Source organism: Pagrus pagrus, assembly GCF_965226575.1.
Source record: "Pagrus pagrus genome assembly, chromosome: 14".
NCBI classification, from domain to species: Eukaryota; Metazoa; Chordata; class Actinopteri; order Spariformes; family Sparidae; genus Pagrus; species Pagrus pagrus.
In genome coordinates, this window is record NC_140198.1 from 25,302,235 (window position 1) to 25,318,475 (window position 16,241).

Here is a 16,241-nt window from a genome sequence, read left to right on the forward strand (position 1 = left end):
CCATTCACACTGGTGCGGCTTTACGTCGGAGCTGCTCGGTTCGGTGTGAACAAACAAAAGCGGGGCAATGTCGAGCCTTCGCTGCGCCGTTAACGCGGAGCCTCTGTGTGAAAAGGACGAGTGTGTTTCTGCCGCGGCGGCTCATGGGCTCTCCTCAGTCGCGGGGACGCGCTCAGGAGCTGCAGATTCATGAACGCGCGTCGCCCTGCTGCTGCATGGATGGGATCAGCGAGAGGGTCGCGAATGAAAGGTAACCAGCTTTACGGGCATTCCTCAGTCAGTGTAGGAGTGAGAGGGTAAAGGGCGGCGTGTGAGACGACAGAGCATCGCCGCGTCCTGCTTTCTGTCGGCTGTTTGGTGAAATAGGCCGGAGGAACAGTGAAATAACGTCCCGCGCACCGCCCCACAAATCAGTCCGCCACGAGTACAAGGGTATCCTAAAGTTAGCAAGAATGCTTCTGCTTCGTGATTGTTTAAGTCCATGTTTCATCTGTAGTGTCGTTGTATACACTGTCTGTCACAGCCTCTGTCCAAGTGGCAGCTCGGTGAGTTGGAGCGGTTTCAAACGGTCAAGCTAGGATATCATATCGTTAAAAAGCTAACGTTAACACGAACGCAGCATCAATGTTTGTGGCTTATGAAAGGATACTAAAGGTTAGCGGTCATGTAAGGTGCCCACTGTGTGACACAGGATATTTCTTGGGTAGCTGACTGCAGACAAACAAGCCAGTTAAAGGGACAACTTTGATATTAAATGACCAGCTACTGGATAAGCTGAGCTGCAGGTCAATAAATTCACTTTGTCAAGGACAACCTCCTAACCATTCACAGGGTCTTTAACTTTTTTTTAAAAAGGCAGCTCCATGAGAAGAAAGTTCGTAATGTGTAAATTATAAAGACTTAAGTTACATACAACATTAAACCCTTTCATTTCATCACGTCTCTCTGTAAAGCACTTGATAAGTGGTGTGTCTGAACAGAAAAACATTAAATGATCTTGTCCCTGCCCATTAAGCTCATTCAAACTAACTGTCCTTAAGTTGTCCTTAAAGTGGTAATAGCTGCAGTCCAAGAATAACCAGCGGCAATTACTTCTATCTCAAGTCTCATTTTGTCATGTTGTGTTCATTTTCAGGCCGGTGTAAGGTTTCACTCCTCTGCCCAGGCTTCTACAAGCAGCAGCCTCACAGATAGACAGAACCAGGAGCCTGCAAGAGGAGCACTGTGAGGACGGCTTCTCCTTTCAGCCAGTGCCGCGTCTTGTTTCTTATGTCCACTATCTTGGTGCAAACAAGTAGTTGATGGCGTTGGTGACAGTCCCACACCGGCTTCTGTTAACAACACAGCTCTCAGCTTGATTGGCTGTAATCTAGATGCCAGAGGACCCAAATACAAGACTCCACTGAAGAAAAGACTTTTTTTTGTTTTTCCTCGTCTGTGTCCGTTTTTGTTCAGTGTAATCATGGGGGCCACAGGCTACGGCTACTATCGTGCAGCCATCTTCTTCAGCATGTTCATTGGCTACTCGCTGTACTTCTTTAACAGGAAGACCTTCTCCTTCGTCATGCCCTCTGTGATGGAGGAGATTGAACTGGACAAGGATGACTTGGGTAAGACAGTAGCATTAATGGAGAATTTTCTTTTGTCTGGTTTGAGCAATATTTCATTAAAGGACAAGTTCACCCAAAAAATGAAAATTCAGTCATCATCTTTGAACCCCTGTGCAGACGGAAAGTTGGATGAAGTTTTGTAGTCCGCAAAACTTTTCTAGAGCTTCACAGCAAAACGGCATTGCAGTATTCTCCTAAGTAACTGAAATAGATGGGGAAAAACAGCTGAAAAAAAACTTAAATGGCTCCATACAGCTTGTCCTGTGTAATCAAAGTCTCTGGAAGCCTTGAGGTCCCAAATTGATTTGAAAAGACGTTAATTACACCCTCAACGTGCAGTCGAGGTTATGCACAGACTGCAGACGAGGTGCGTGCTAACACTTTAAGTGTAGCAGCTACAGAGAAGATTGCAGCTTTTAAAGAGTGTCAACATTCCAGAGACTTGGGCTACGCTGGACGACCTGTATGAAGCTATTATCTGTTTTTTATAGTTGATTTTTTTTGCGTCTTGAAACAAGTCCCCATCTGCTTCAGTTGTTTAGGAGAATGCTGCAACAGTTTTGCTGTGACGCTCCAGAAATGTTTTGTGAACTAGTTCAGCTGACTTTATATCAGCAGGAGAGGGAGTAGATAATGACTGAATTTTAATTTTTGGGTGAACTTCTTAAGCAATGATTAGGTTCGTAATGGTGTTATTGTTCAGTATAAACATTGCGCAATAATTCCCAAATCTTGCTTATTTAGTTGCCAAACATACACAGTGTAATTGTAGTAACATACATTGTAGCAAACTGCAAACAGCTGGATACAGATAAATCTGCTGAATTGTCAGCTTCACTATTACCCTGCTTCACCCACCCCACCCCCTTTCTCCAACTGCACATGAAATGTATTACTGTCTAATACAGCATTTTGCAAAGTGAAGTATCTGTTCTCACCCCCATCTATGAAAGAGGTCTCTAGCACCACACTTAACCTCAATGAATAGCTGTAATGCTTATAAATAGCTCAACAGAACTGATGAACTGTGGAGGGTGTACTGAATATTAGACTAGATGCAATCCACCATTAAAGAGCACACTGCTGGGCTGCTGCATTAAACTACTTTGGCACAGTGGTGCTTTGAGCTAAATGCTAACATCAGCAGTGACACTCACAATGATAATGCTAACGTTTCCTAGTTTGCAAAGTTCAGCTGAGGATATTAAGAATGTCATTAGTTTTGTAGGTATTTTGTAAAATAACAGTATCTGATGATTTAGAATGTTGACCTGATGATGGCGCTAGATGAAAAGTCAGGGGATCACTAAAGGTATTACAATTCATTTTGTGGAAGACATTAAAGCAACACTAGATAGTTTGGACTCATTACTACCACCAGCTGGTTGAGAAGCGCAATTATCTGTTACCAGTGTTGTAAATACTGTCGCTGTATGAGCATCCCTGGGGAAAATGAATACACGTGAATTTGTTGACGGAGCCGGCGAATCACGAAATCGTCTGGAAAAAAAAAAAAAAAACTTGAGTGCCAACAATAAGCTAGATTCAGAGATAGCAGTTGGTAGTTTGTTAGCATATAGGCTGCACAGCACATTAGCATGCTAGAATTACTCTCATACCGCGTTGGTTATAGTGATTGCACCGACTAAGTTACTTCCAAAACACGACGCTTGGGCGTGAACGTGTTTAGTAACGTCTGAAAATATAACTATGTTTTCGGGAGTTACTAAATACAATCGCAAGTTGACGTTGTGTTTGGTGTAATAACTACAACCAACTCGGTACGACAACAGTAAGTAGCATGCTAACGTTACCGATAACAACAATAGCCTAACGTTACCTCCCGACCACACTGTTCAACAATTACGTTGATTATCTGCATGAACTAAGGAATCTGCAACTTTTCGAGACAAGACGTTCATAGTGTTTTAGTAAGTTAGTCATCGTTTACAGTCACTACATGAAAACGTGCAAGCTGTCGAAACGGACAGCATTAGATTATCTCCCGGCTTTATTACGGTTATAAACTGTGGACAAATAGAGCGCCAATGAACACCACATAACAACAAATCAACTCAAAGTAAAAGTCGGCATCAAGGCTAGGTCGCCATCAGTCTTGAAACCCATTTCTTACTCAGCTCGCGCCACTGAGTGTAAGCTGGTCCAATATTTGTCTGTGTCCGGGGGGCTCTGTTCTATCACTTTCTCTTTTTCTTTTCTTCGCCTCCTCAGACAATACCTTCTTGGCTTTTTTAACTGGCTCGGCCATGGCGTTGGTTTACAAAAAATCCAAGTAGCTGCTGGCTAAATCCACTGACGAATAAACATGTGACGTATGCAGTAAAGCAGGTGGCACTAGATGCCTTTACCTCAGATATGTTCCGACCCGCTCTGGGAAGTTACACAGTGCAGTTGCTGCTGGCGCGACCCCCCCTCAGGCTGCAGAGACGTCACCATTCATCCTATTAACCGTTTTCTACCACTTAACTGAGTTTAGAAACATTATTTTAAGGTTGAAAAACTACCTAGTGTTGCTTTAATGTCTGAAACAAATTTCTTGACAATCCATCAGATAGTTGAGCTAATTCACTCTTAAAGGTCCAATGTGTAGAATTTAGGGGAATCTATTGGTGAAAAAATTTAATATAAAAATCATAAATCTGTTTTCATTGGCATATGATGACCTGAAACTAAGAAATGTTGTGTTTTCATTACCTTGAAAAGAGTCTTTTACATCTACAGAAGTGTTTCTACCGTAGACCAGAGCAGACAAACCCAGCACTGGCTTGAGAGAGGGCCTGTCATGTATTCAGTGCATACCATAGGGGAGAGTGATCAGTTGGTTGCAAAATGCAACCTCAAATGCCACTACATCCTACACACTGGACCTTTAATCACGGATGTCAATCTCATAGTGGGGTTATCGGAAAGGTCAGGGGATCACCAATGTCAGTAGAATTTGTCCTTTGGGTACTGTAAATTTCTGATGTAATTGTCTTAGCAGTGAGATGACTTGCATGAAATGACATGAATTGCTTCAGTAGTAACTCCTGGTGTCTGTGCAGGTATGATCACCAGCAGCCAGACCATGGCCTACGCCATCAGTAAGTTCATCAGCGGCGTGCTGTCGGATCGGATCAGCGCCCGCTGGCTTTTCTCCATTGGCCTCTTTTTGGTGGGGGGCATCAACATAGCCTTCTCCTGGTCCTCCACTGTGTCCATGTTCTCACTGCTCTGGTTCGTCAATGGCTTGGGACAAGGCTGTGGCTGGCCCCCATGTGGGAAGGTGCTGCGCAAGGTAATAGCCACCGCATGCTACACAGATCTCTTATTGAGTGTATTTGTAATGTTCAGAGCCAAAGGAAGTCCCTCTCTCAACATTCAAGCTATCCATGACACCTGTGATGATTCTTGGCAGCAAGTGAAAGGGTGTAACCCCCAGAGTGAGAGCCACCTGCTGCCAGACATGTTGTCTTTACTGTTTGGGAGAGCGGTTGGTTGTTGGAAGTGTTTGGAGAAATCCTGTTCATTGCTGTCAGACCATACTGACCTTTGGGCCAGAGGTAGCACTGCCTGGTTTGTCTGCTTGTCCAAGTCTGAATTGATTATATTGGCAGTCACAGCAGTTTGAGAAATGACAGTAACTATCTGCACAGCCTCACAGATAGCTTTCAGATCATTAAAGTCTGCTGAATGGTATGCATTATAGGCAAGACTTTGGGAGTAAATGCTGTTTGAACAAAACCTAAAGCATTCTACAAGTCTATGGCATAAAATAGAAAAAAACTCGGTCTCATCTCATGTCCACAACATAAAAACAGAACTAATGTCTCTCACACTACAACAGTCAGTGCATTCATGCCCAGGCTTTACAGCCTAGATGCTCATATGTAAAGATCCCCTCAAGACAAGTTTTATGACGTATTTAAATCACTATACTTAATCATTTGTTTCTGACAACTTTTTTCCACAGAAAGTTCCATTATCTAATTAAAGTCCTCAAAATTACATCTCTTCTTTCCGTTGTTGAATATCCTTAATCTATGATTATGAAAATAATTGTGATATGGAAAGTCAATTTTCAAGTCTGGTGTTTGCGATAATATCGTCATTGTTGTTTTGAGGATGTGCAAATTTCCATCATCGCGTATTTAAATTACTTTGCCAAAAATATTAAAACGCACGCGGAAACTCCTCGCATCCACTTAATACACGGTGCAGCAAAGTTCTCTACAGCATGGCAGGGTTCGCCCCACCCCTCGACCTCTTGCCTTCGACCTCTGAACCCCGCAATGTCTCATAACAACAACAACAACAACAACAACAATAATGGTGGACTACACGCCTTGTGTTCCTGTTTCTTGCAACTTACTCGCCTTGTAGTCGAGTGTGAGTCGCAGCAGCAGTTCGACCTCATAATCGGTCCGCACAAATGATTCTGGTTTCCTTGCACTAGCCATTTTCGTCTTCTTCTTGTTGTGTTCGGTTTCTCCGTCTGCTGTCTGTTTGTTTACAGCGCGCAAGCTTTTGGGCATGCTCCGTCTCTTCTTCTCCGTTTTTTTTTTCCAGTTGTTTTCAGTGGATCGGTCTGGACACAAATATTCTTGAATTTTTATTATTATTATTATTATTATTATATTATTATTTTTTGCCCATAACGCCCACCCCTAGTCACAAATAATGCTTGTATGCTTGTTGTACACTTGGCCTCTGGTGTCAAACTCTACACATATGTACTTTTACACAGTGAAGCTCAAACATCCTGTTGGAACAGGAGGAAAAAACACATTTTTTGACTGGAGGGGGTCTTTAAGTTTACTGTTGTTTGTTGACACATAATATGTATTTAGCAGTAGAAAAGCTCTTGTAGATTTTTCTCTTTGCTCGGCATATTTATTTTATAGTGCAGCCTTGAGGGGAGCAACTGAAACTCAGGGTGGAGGGATCAACAGGTCTTTCCTGTGTACAGCTGTGCTGCAAAGATCATCTAATGGCTTTTGTTGGCGGCCTACTATCTTCCCTGCTGTTTTGTGCTACTGCACGTGGAGAAAATAATACAAAGCCTTTTATGTTTCCAGAAGAAGCTGCATATAATCCGATAAATTATCTCCAGTGATGTCACTCAGTGTCTAAATTGCTTTATTGGCAATGTAGGCTCCAGTTTTTGAAAAGACAGAAAAATGTCATGACAAATGAGTGATAGCACTGGAGGTAATTTATTTAAAGCTTTACACTACTTTTTCCACATATGCTGTAGTATTCCCCAAGACCATGAAACACATTTTAATTTGTAAAATGGGTGGAGTTACCCTTTTACAATCCTACTCTGCTTGTTCTTGTCTAATAAAATCATTGCCCCTACTAGACAAAGACATTTAAAACAAGGATCCTCTCTACTAAGCTGACATATGTCGTCAGCATATTTAAACTGTCATTTCTTTGGTGTACACAGAGAATAGACTGGAGATCAAACATGCTATATCTTCATCTGTCCTCAGAAACAACTTAAGGCTTGAGAGAAGCTGCCTGAGAAGTAGCAGTGTTCAAAGGTTGGGAATAAATAGGCTTTGGCAGTTGTTCAGCATGCTGAAGGGGATCAGATTACAGGAGAATGTATTTATAGAAGATCCTCAGCAGAACGTTCCAAAAGAAGTACAACTTGGACCAAAGGTGTCTTCCTTCTCCAGTGAGAGCAAACATCTTTAAAATCTCCAAGTCTGCACCATTTTGCTCCAACTGTAGAGCTCCTGTCCCCCAGCTGAGTCAACATCCACACACTGTGGATCAACATGGTTTTAAATCAGCCTGAGGGCAGCCTTAAGTGTTTGCCCAGTGGATTATCACGTTACTGGTCATTCTGTTGCGCTGTGTTAGGAATGCTTCTGGCAACACTCGGCTGTATTACAGCATGAGGGCGTGTGGTGCTGGTGCCATTTCTGCGGAAGCAGTAAAACAAGAGAAGAATCTGAACAGTGTTGCACTTTGGAAAAAGAATGTGCTGTAAATGCAGAAGTCTGTTTATTATTAGGTCGGACTGTCGTAATGTTTCTGCTAGTTTGTCCCTCCCTAAATCGCCTCTTAAAGTGAAGCAGCATGTTTTTGACCTTGGCCTGTTCGTTGCTCCAGAAAAGTGGACTAACCGTACACTATGTCATTTTTTGGTATCTATTTTGGGTATATTCTTGAACATAGGACTTCCAGATGGTCAGCGTGTTGTTTTTGTTCTCACCCAACCATAACTCAAACTACAAGTCTGTTTGTTCTTGTATACAGGCTTGTAAAAAAGTTGCATAGTGCAACTTTAAGTATGCATTCTTTATATTTACCTGCATTATATGAGTTTGTAAATGTTGTCTCCTCTGTGCTTTGTCTTCTCCTGTGTCTCTTCTTCATCAGTGGTTCGAGCCCTCCCAGTTTGGAACATGGTGGTCTGTGCTGTCCTGCAGTATGAACCTGGCCGGGAGTCTGGGTCCAATCCTGGTCACAGTGCTCCTGCAGTATTACGACTGGAGGACTATCATGACCATGTCGGGCATCTTTTGTGCTTCCTTCTCATTTGTATGTCTGGTGTTTGTAAAGAACGAGCCAAAGGATGTGGGCCTGCCCAGCATTGAGGCTGCAGCCAAGAAGGGGGCGAAAGGAGGTAAGTAAAGAAGATGGTTACTTCAAAGCATGTCAATCACATGGTGCCAAGTTAGCTCCATTTTGGTTGTAGCATCCCAGCAGTGGGTCTCTTCCAACACTCAAACCCACAGGTGCCAAGTTGAACGATGAAGTTCTGGTTACTGCACCAGTATCCAGGTACTTGTTCAGACTGCAGTGTTTGGAGGTTTCTCACAGCTCACTGGGACACACTTGATTAAAGAGGATATCCCACAGATACATGGCTGAATGGAGCTTGTTTTTTTTTTTTTAGTTCTCACAAAATCAACAAATAATAAGAATTGACTGTTACAGCGTTAGAGTTACAATCAGATGAATGATGAAAATCAAACACCCAGTCAGGATCTGGGAGTCGTCTCATACAATCAACATTGGTTATCCAGGAGCAGGTTGGCCTAATGTACAAGAGAGACACAAAACAGTTATCTTTAACAGTTTCTGTCTAGTATCATTGATAAAAGGAAATGCTTTTTGATCAGAGCTGAAATGATTAATCCATTAATCAGGTAGACGATAGACAGAAAACTAATTAGCAACTTTTCTAATAGCGCTGGGGTCCAAGCAAAAATGGCAACATTCAAACCAGCACTCTGGTTCCAGCTTCTCAATGTGAATATTTTCTGCCTCTCATTCAAGTTATAGTTAATTGCATCCCTATGCTTAATATTTACTCTTAACTGCACAGTGTTTGAACATGAAACACTATGCAGTGACACTATGAACAATGAATATTAATATCCAGGCAGAATCCAGCATGTCGTGCGCTTCTTCATCCAACAACTGGACTGGTGTTGTACAGCTGACTGTGTGGGTATTGGGACAGAGACAGTAGCATGCGGGATTAAGATAGCCTGGAATACATATTAGTGTTCATACTTTGTGTTAACTAAGTGGTAAAAATATATTTTTTATACTCGGATTGGGCCGATCTTACAGAATGTAAGCATATCAGAAAAATACAGCTTAGATAAAGGTCATCTTTATACAGGACTGGACTTCAGTTGTGTTTCCCAAACATACATTAGTACATTATACATGTCAAATGTATTTTTCCCAGTCTTTTTAATGTTGCAGCCACATACCATACAGCCACCACATACAATCAAATATGTGGTCGCAGTTTTATGATGAATTCCTAAAATGTCATGTGTTAATTTGTCCCTCTAAAGCTATTCTTTAGGATACCAACTTTTTTTATTGCAAAAATGTGTTGAAGAACTTCACAGACATGTCCTTGCTGCTGTTAAATTGTAAACTCTACTTTAAACTACAGCCCGGAGCTAACCACACCACTTTTAACAGTAATTACGTCTGATTGTTGACTATTCCTGTTTCTACCCTCGTGGCTGTTGAGGCATTTGCCTAGTCAAGCACAGAGAGACTCAGAAAAGGCTTCTCCCCTCAAACCACCATGATGAAGAATTATGTCCAGAGCATCTTTCCCCGACCATGTACAGTCTTCTTTTATTCTAAAATCTGCCTACAATTGATACATATGCACATTTGATATTTTTACTGTAATGGAAATTACACTCAACCATTTTTATACTAATATTACACAAATGTGTGTATATATATATATATATATATATATATTTATATCTATTTATATCTATTTATATCCTTATACTTCTTATATTATTTTTGTATTTCTTTAAGCACATAGGGACCACACACTCTGCCAGACTCTTGGCTGGATATGGACCAAAAGTCAACTTTAATTTGGACCTAAATCAATATTTTAATGCACCTGATCAGATCATTGAGAGACACACTGCTATCATATCACCTTTAACACACCCTTTAGCTTCTCAAAGCTAGAGTTAGCAAGGATGGTATGAGAGGTAGAGGCTAGCGTGAAAAAAGGCTTGTCAAACCTAGCAGATGCAAATAAAGGTTTAGAAAGTTGTTTAAGCACGAGTGAACAGAAAAATACATGTTCATTTTACCCTGGGAAAGCAAGAGACCAATTTGTTTAATTTGCAGTCAAACTGTGGTCAATTTGAAGTGTGTTAAACACTACTGTGGCATTACAGGTGCCCATTTTCAAAGTTTTTGTACAGTAAAGAGCTGGAAAACTCCACCAGCTGAAGTTGTCACATGAAGCTACCAGCAGAATAAATATAAAATCAAGGAATCAACATTGTTTCATGAACTCTTGGATCGCTGTCTCTGTCTGCGTGTTGTGCACATAGTTGTGAGGTTTTTGGAACTTAAATGTCAGTTCCTAAATCCATCCTTCCTCGACCTGTGATTCTGTTGAATTTGGCAAATGGACCTGAAGACTTGAGTTCTCATTCTCTAAAGTATGCCACGCTGCATTTTACTGCATACATAGTAAATATGAGTATGTGACAAACAACTCTTTTTAAACTTCAGTCTGTAGACTGCCGTCACCAGAAGATGGCAGTGTGGATTTTTAACAAAACTTTGTGACTGTCTAGTGTCTAGTATATGTAGTATAAATAGTCATATACCATGACCAGATATTACTGGTTAGATGGGACACCATGTGATTGACATGCTGTATAGAATAGGCAATTAAAATAGTTTGATTACCCATTCATACTAGTGCACTCATGTATTTACATTGACTCATTGCTGATGTCTCCCTGTATTATATCTCTGTTGTACTTATTCTCCTCAGGCAACAGTGAGAGCACCCTGAGTGAGTTCCTCCTCTCTCCTTTCCTGTGGGTGCTGTCTCTGGGCTACCTGGTGGTGTTTGGGGTGAAGACGGCTGCCACTGACTGGGGACAGCTGTTCCTCATGCAGGAGAAAGGCCAGACTGTTCTCATGGGTATGTATTTTAATAATGTCCATTACCTCACACTCATTTTCACTTAATCTGACTGGTCGGGGGTGCTCACAACAGCTGTGTTGTACAGGTAGTACCTACATGAGTGCCTTGGAGGTTGGAGGTTTCGTGGGCAGTCTCGCATCAGGCTTCATCACTGACAGAGCTGTAGCTCGGGTGAGTAACACAAAGAGACCAATTAAGCATAAATGACTTGGATTATTAGAGGTTAGTATTAAAAACATCTTCTCTTTGACTTCCTCCAGAAAGGATTGGGCACCCACGGCAACCCTCGCCATGGTCTGCTCATTCTCATGATGGCCGGAATGTATGTGTCCATGTACCTCTTCAGAGTCACCATCACACCTGAAATCCCAGTGGTAATTTCAGTTTAATTTCTGTCATTACTGTGTAAAATGCTTGAAATGTACATGTCGCCAGTATTGGAGATATCATGAGAGCTTTTTTCTCTCTTCAGGAGGCTCCTCTTTGGGTCCAGGTCCTTCATCCTGTCTCTGTCCTCACTGGCGTGTCAGAAAAAGAGGTATACTCACACATTTCATGTTCATGGCAGGTTTCTAGACTAACTTCATACACTGATTGCTCTGGTGCGCTTAACTTTTTTTTGTAGATGCACCAGCACATAATTAGGTGCACCCAATACATTTTAAATACATTGTGACCAGGACTGGACCCAAAGTCACAGAATCAAGGCCGGGACTACTGACGAGGCGTTTCAGGAGCAGTGTTTTCTGTGGGAGAGAGTTGACGCAGACTTTAGGCTTTTTAACTGTCAAGATCTTTTTCATGCATAAGAACACATAATATAAAATACTGAAGGAAAGGAAAAAAACAAAGTGTAATAGGTCTCTTTTAAGGTGCTTGAGAAACTTAAAAAAAGTAAATCTCAAATATAATTGGGTTCTTATAAAATGAATCAGTTATGTTTTTCCTCTAACAGAACAGAATGACAGCTGGCTCATATGAATGTGGGTCAGTCCATGTTACATGTCTGATGTCGCATGAATGAAATGACTGTATCCTGAATATCCTTTTAAAAATATGATAATTTGGTCATGGGTTGTCTTTCCAGCCTATGTCAAGGCTCACTCCCTCTTGTCCCCTCCCATGGCCTTCCATGGCAGACCGTTACCAGAACACTGCAGATTAGACATCAGGTGGAACGGTTACCTCCTCTGATGAGGTCGGGTTGAAAAACTACTGTACTGAAAGTTAGAAAGGCTTAGAACCCTGTTTCACATTTTCATCTTGTCATGCACAGATCTGGATCCTCTTCCTCGGTGCTATGTTTGGATTTTCTTCTTACGGACCAATTTCCTTGTTTGGGGTGATAGCCAGTGAAAGTGCTCCTTCAAATTTCTGTGGAACGTCTCATGCTGTTGTAGCCCTGATGGCTAATGGTAAGCTGCACATTCACATGACCAGCAGAAACATGCATCAGTCACTGTAGAATTTCAGTGTTGACTCATTCATGTGGCTAAACACACTTACTTTTGTTACAGTGGGGGCTTTTATGGCTGGTCTTCCCTTCAGCACTATTGCCAAAAAACACAGCTGGGACATGGCTTTCTGGATAGCCGAAGTGACAATGGGCGTCGCCACCATTGGCTTCTTCCTGCTACGCAACATGCGCACCAAAATGGGACGGATCGCCAAGAAAATGGACTAATGTATCTTCCAGAAATGAGCCAACTGTTGATGTCCTGTTATGTGACAAGATGGACTGTGAACCATCGACACCCTTGTATACAGAACACTGCACATTATTACAACATTAATTAGACCAAACAAAACCAGTCAGGTTGAGTGCAAGGCATTCACCATCACATACTTTCGTCACATGCTATACGGATTTTGTCCACACATTCACCAGCACAGAGATAAATTAGAAGATAACTGGTCATCACAAGCTAACACTTTAGTGCTTCCTCATAATCCTAAAGGCTGATTTCATGTTGATACATTTAATTTGCTTTTTTACGACAGCTGGATGCTAAAAAGGACCTGGACATGAAAATATGTAAAGGTTGGATGATTTTTGTCAAGAGACGTTAATGTGTGCGTTCATTGCATACGTTGCCTTCAGTGGAGGTCAGTTACACTGATTGGCCACAACATTAACTAACAGATGACATGAATAACAGATGATCTTGTTACAGTGCAATGTTCTGCTGGGAAACCTGCAGGGAGTGCTGTTGCCTTGAGAGGGAGTACTTCTGCAAGTGTTTGTTTGGGGAGTGCATCTCTTTACCAGGGCCAAAGGTTTCACAGCAGAACTTTGCATTGTAACGAGTATCGATGTTATTCACTTCACCTGTCCGTCGCTTTAATGTTGTGACTGATCAGTGTGTATTTAACTTATTGAATGTGCACTAATAGACCTGTATATTCTAGGCTAGTACTAGTCTCGGAATTTGCACAAATGCGGTAGCATGTGTCAGTCATTTCACTAATACCTCAAGTGTTTGTAGAAATGTAAAAAGGCTCATCATGTCACTGAAATGTAGTAATCAGAGATCATGTTATTTTTATACACAGTTCTATGGTACATGATAGAGAATATAACTGGTGCAGACTTCTTCAGCTACGTCAGCTTTTGTGATCTGACATGTTTTTAAGGGTCAACAGCAAACCTTTGCTACAGGGGTTTTGTCACTGCCAATGTAGCTGTGTACAGCAATTATGACACTGGATTACACTGTTACCTTTCTCATCTCTAAAATCTGTGAGTTTTGACAACTCCAATATGTCTACAATCAGTTCTATGTTGGCAAATTTTACTGGAATTGCATAATGAACCTAAAATGGTTAGACATCTAATAAATGTGAAGACTACTATGTTTGGTTTGTTTTTATCTGTAAAAATGAAAAAAGTGGAAAAAAAACAAAAACTGAAAATGCCCAAAAAAACATTTGCACTAAAGATGCTTAAACCGTCCTTAAACTTACCACAGGGAACTTTTAACTGGTTGTGAAACCATCTCAGTTTAATACTGATGCCTCTATATGACACACATAAGAAAACAAAACCGTCAGAGAGAAGACAAGTTCTTACCAGTTATTATAGTTATTCTTAATTCTTGTCACCAGGTTGGATAAGTCATAACATTTCATAACATTTCAACTTTTTTTGGTGGAGTGCTGAGGATGAATTGATGATTCTCGCAGCCTGAGAAAAGAAGCTGCTCGGTAGTCTGGTGGTACGTACAGGCTTTGGTCCACAGGGGTCGCCAGAATCAACAAAAAATGAGAAAAATTCCTTTCAGCTGCTTTACCTTTCCCTTCTGCCATCTGGAAGGAGAGCACCGAAAGGGTGAGAGCCCTTTGTCTCATGGAGACACAAGGCCTTCTACAAGCTGGAAGGAGTACGGAAGAGGACAAGGAGCTGCCTACCACCTGAAAGGCTCCCAGTGGTAGAGGGAAGGAGAGATTTCAGTTACCTGGAGACATCGTCTCTCTTGAATCCTTTGACCTGGAACTGGATACGTCTCCGTCTCCTGTAGATGTCCACCTTTTTATGTGAGAGGAGTCAGAGCAGTCCACGTAAAGATTTAATTCTCCTTCGTTTAGGATGAAGAGATAGAAATACAGGAGCTCTAGGAGAAAGAAAGTAAGAATGGTCAAATGATTTGTCCAGAAGTGGGCCATGACATCAGAGAAGTGGGAGAGGAAGGAGAAGGAAGAGAAACAGAAATACAAGAGGGAGAAGGAGGCATCGGTGTCCATCGAGGAGGACAATCTGGCATCATCAGATTGTATCATAAGAGCATAGCCTCCTATAGATACATGGGCACTTCAGATTCTTTAAGATGAGGTATTTTGTTTTGAATAAGCAGATTAATGACTTTACATCACTACCACAAAGTTATAGTAACACTTACAGAAAACCTTGAAACATGACTTTATTAGGGATAAAATCCACAGTCCTCAATCTGTACAAAAGTATGTTCTGAAGTTCAGTTAAAACTGATGTGAGGCTTCAGAAGTCTGATAAATCAAGTGTGTATCTTCCACTTACAATCTTTTTAGCACAAAACTCCCTCTGTGCCGTCAGGCACACAAAGACTGAATATTGTACTAAACAGGCTGCAACTCATTTGTGCACGATAACTGAAACTCCTCAATCCTTGCTGGGGAAAAAAATCCAAATGTTCTTCCCACACTAACCCTCCTCAGCTGAGACCAGCCTGGAGAAAGTCATTCCTCTTGTTCCTCAGTCCTCTGACTGACTGTGGTCTCCTTGAACTCCTCCTGACAGAGAAAGAGAAGCTCTCGCCTCCAGACACCAAACAACAGAAGTTCTCCCAGATTTAGTTCAACCTAGAAATATCCTGAAAAGTATAGTTGTTACTGCATCCCTCCCTCCTGTCAGTATGGTGAAGCCTCCACTCAGGTATGGTTACATTTTGCACAGATTACCTCAGTGACCAGGCAGTTTAAAGTCTTAAAAATTAAACTGTATTTTAATAAATCTAATTCATACGGTCATATACCGACAGGTGACAGATCCAACTAAAAGACACAGGATATATCTCAGTGCTTCCATACAGAGCAGGAGGGGTCCCTGAACGGTCTGATGAAGATGAAGAGGATATGAAACACAAGCCTTCAGTAACAAGATTTTAACCCAGCTCATCAGCTGGCAGGTTCTCCAGCACCAAAACACCATATGAGGGATAATATTTTGGAAGACTTGTAAGTTGACAGACTTGAAAAATCTCTGATGAACAGCACTGAAGCTGTTCTGGAGGCTCGAAGTGGTCAAACTACAACCCTCTCTGCTGGTTTTTCATTTAATTAGATATAACATGAGAAACATTTCCTCTTCTCTGATCTGCAAGGTGACCAAAAAGAGTCATAACAGGCATCAGTGTCCAGGGGAGGTCACTTACTTATATATATGACCTGGGTATACATTAAGAGCCAGGTTGGAAGATTATTGAAATGTTTTATTAAAGTTAAAGTAGCAATATCACAAGGTATAAATACTGGATTGCAATTAAAAGTTACTTTAGTACAAGTAAAGAAGTATTATTAGTAATATGCACTTCAGTCTCTAAATAAAAGTATTCATTATGCATAAAGTCTTGTTCTGGAGTGTAAAAGATGATAAATAACATTTAGATAGTGAATCAACATGTAAGCAGCAT

The 16,241-nt window shown here is 41.3% G+C and overlaps 1 protein-coding gene across 3 annotated transcripts; it reads left to right on the plus strand.

Moving 5' to 3' along the window:
* Positions 1–137: 137 nt before the first annotated feature.
* Positions 138–13,929, plus strand: LOC311268925 (glucose-6-phosphate exchanger SLC37A4-like). 3 transcript variants are annotated; one of them, XM_084372889.1, is made up of 10 exons: positions 138–250; positions 1,136–1,610; positions 4,676–4,908; positions 8,007–8,253; positions 10,921–11,073; positions 11,162–11,247; positions 11,337–11,450; positions 11,549–11,614; positions 12,353–12,491; positions 12,594–13,929. In XM_084372889.1, the coding sequence occupies exons 2-10, from the start codon at positions 1,463–1,465 to the stop codon at positions 12,758–12,760; spliced, it is 1,353 nt and encodes a 450-aa protein (XP_084229015.1). In that variant the 5' UTR covers positions 138–250; positions 1,136–1,462; the 3' UTR covers positions 12,761–13,929. The 3 variants fall into 3 exon arrangements, with proteins under 3 accessions (XP_084229015.1, XP_084229017.1, XP_084229016.1); XM_084372891.1 differs by lacking the exon at positions 138–250 and adding an exon at positions 340–432; XM_084372890.1 differs by lacking the exon at positions 138–250 and adding an exon at positions 489–545.
* Positions 13,930–16,241: the final 2,312 nt, after the last annotated feature.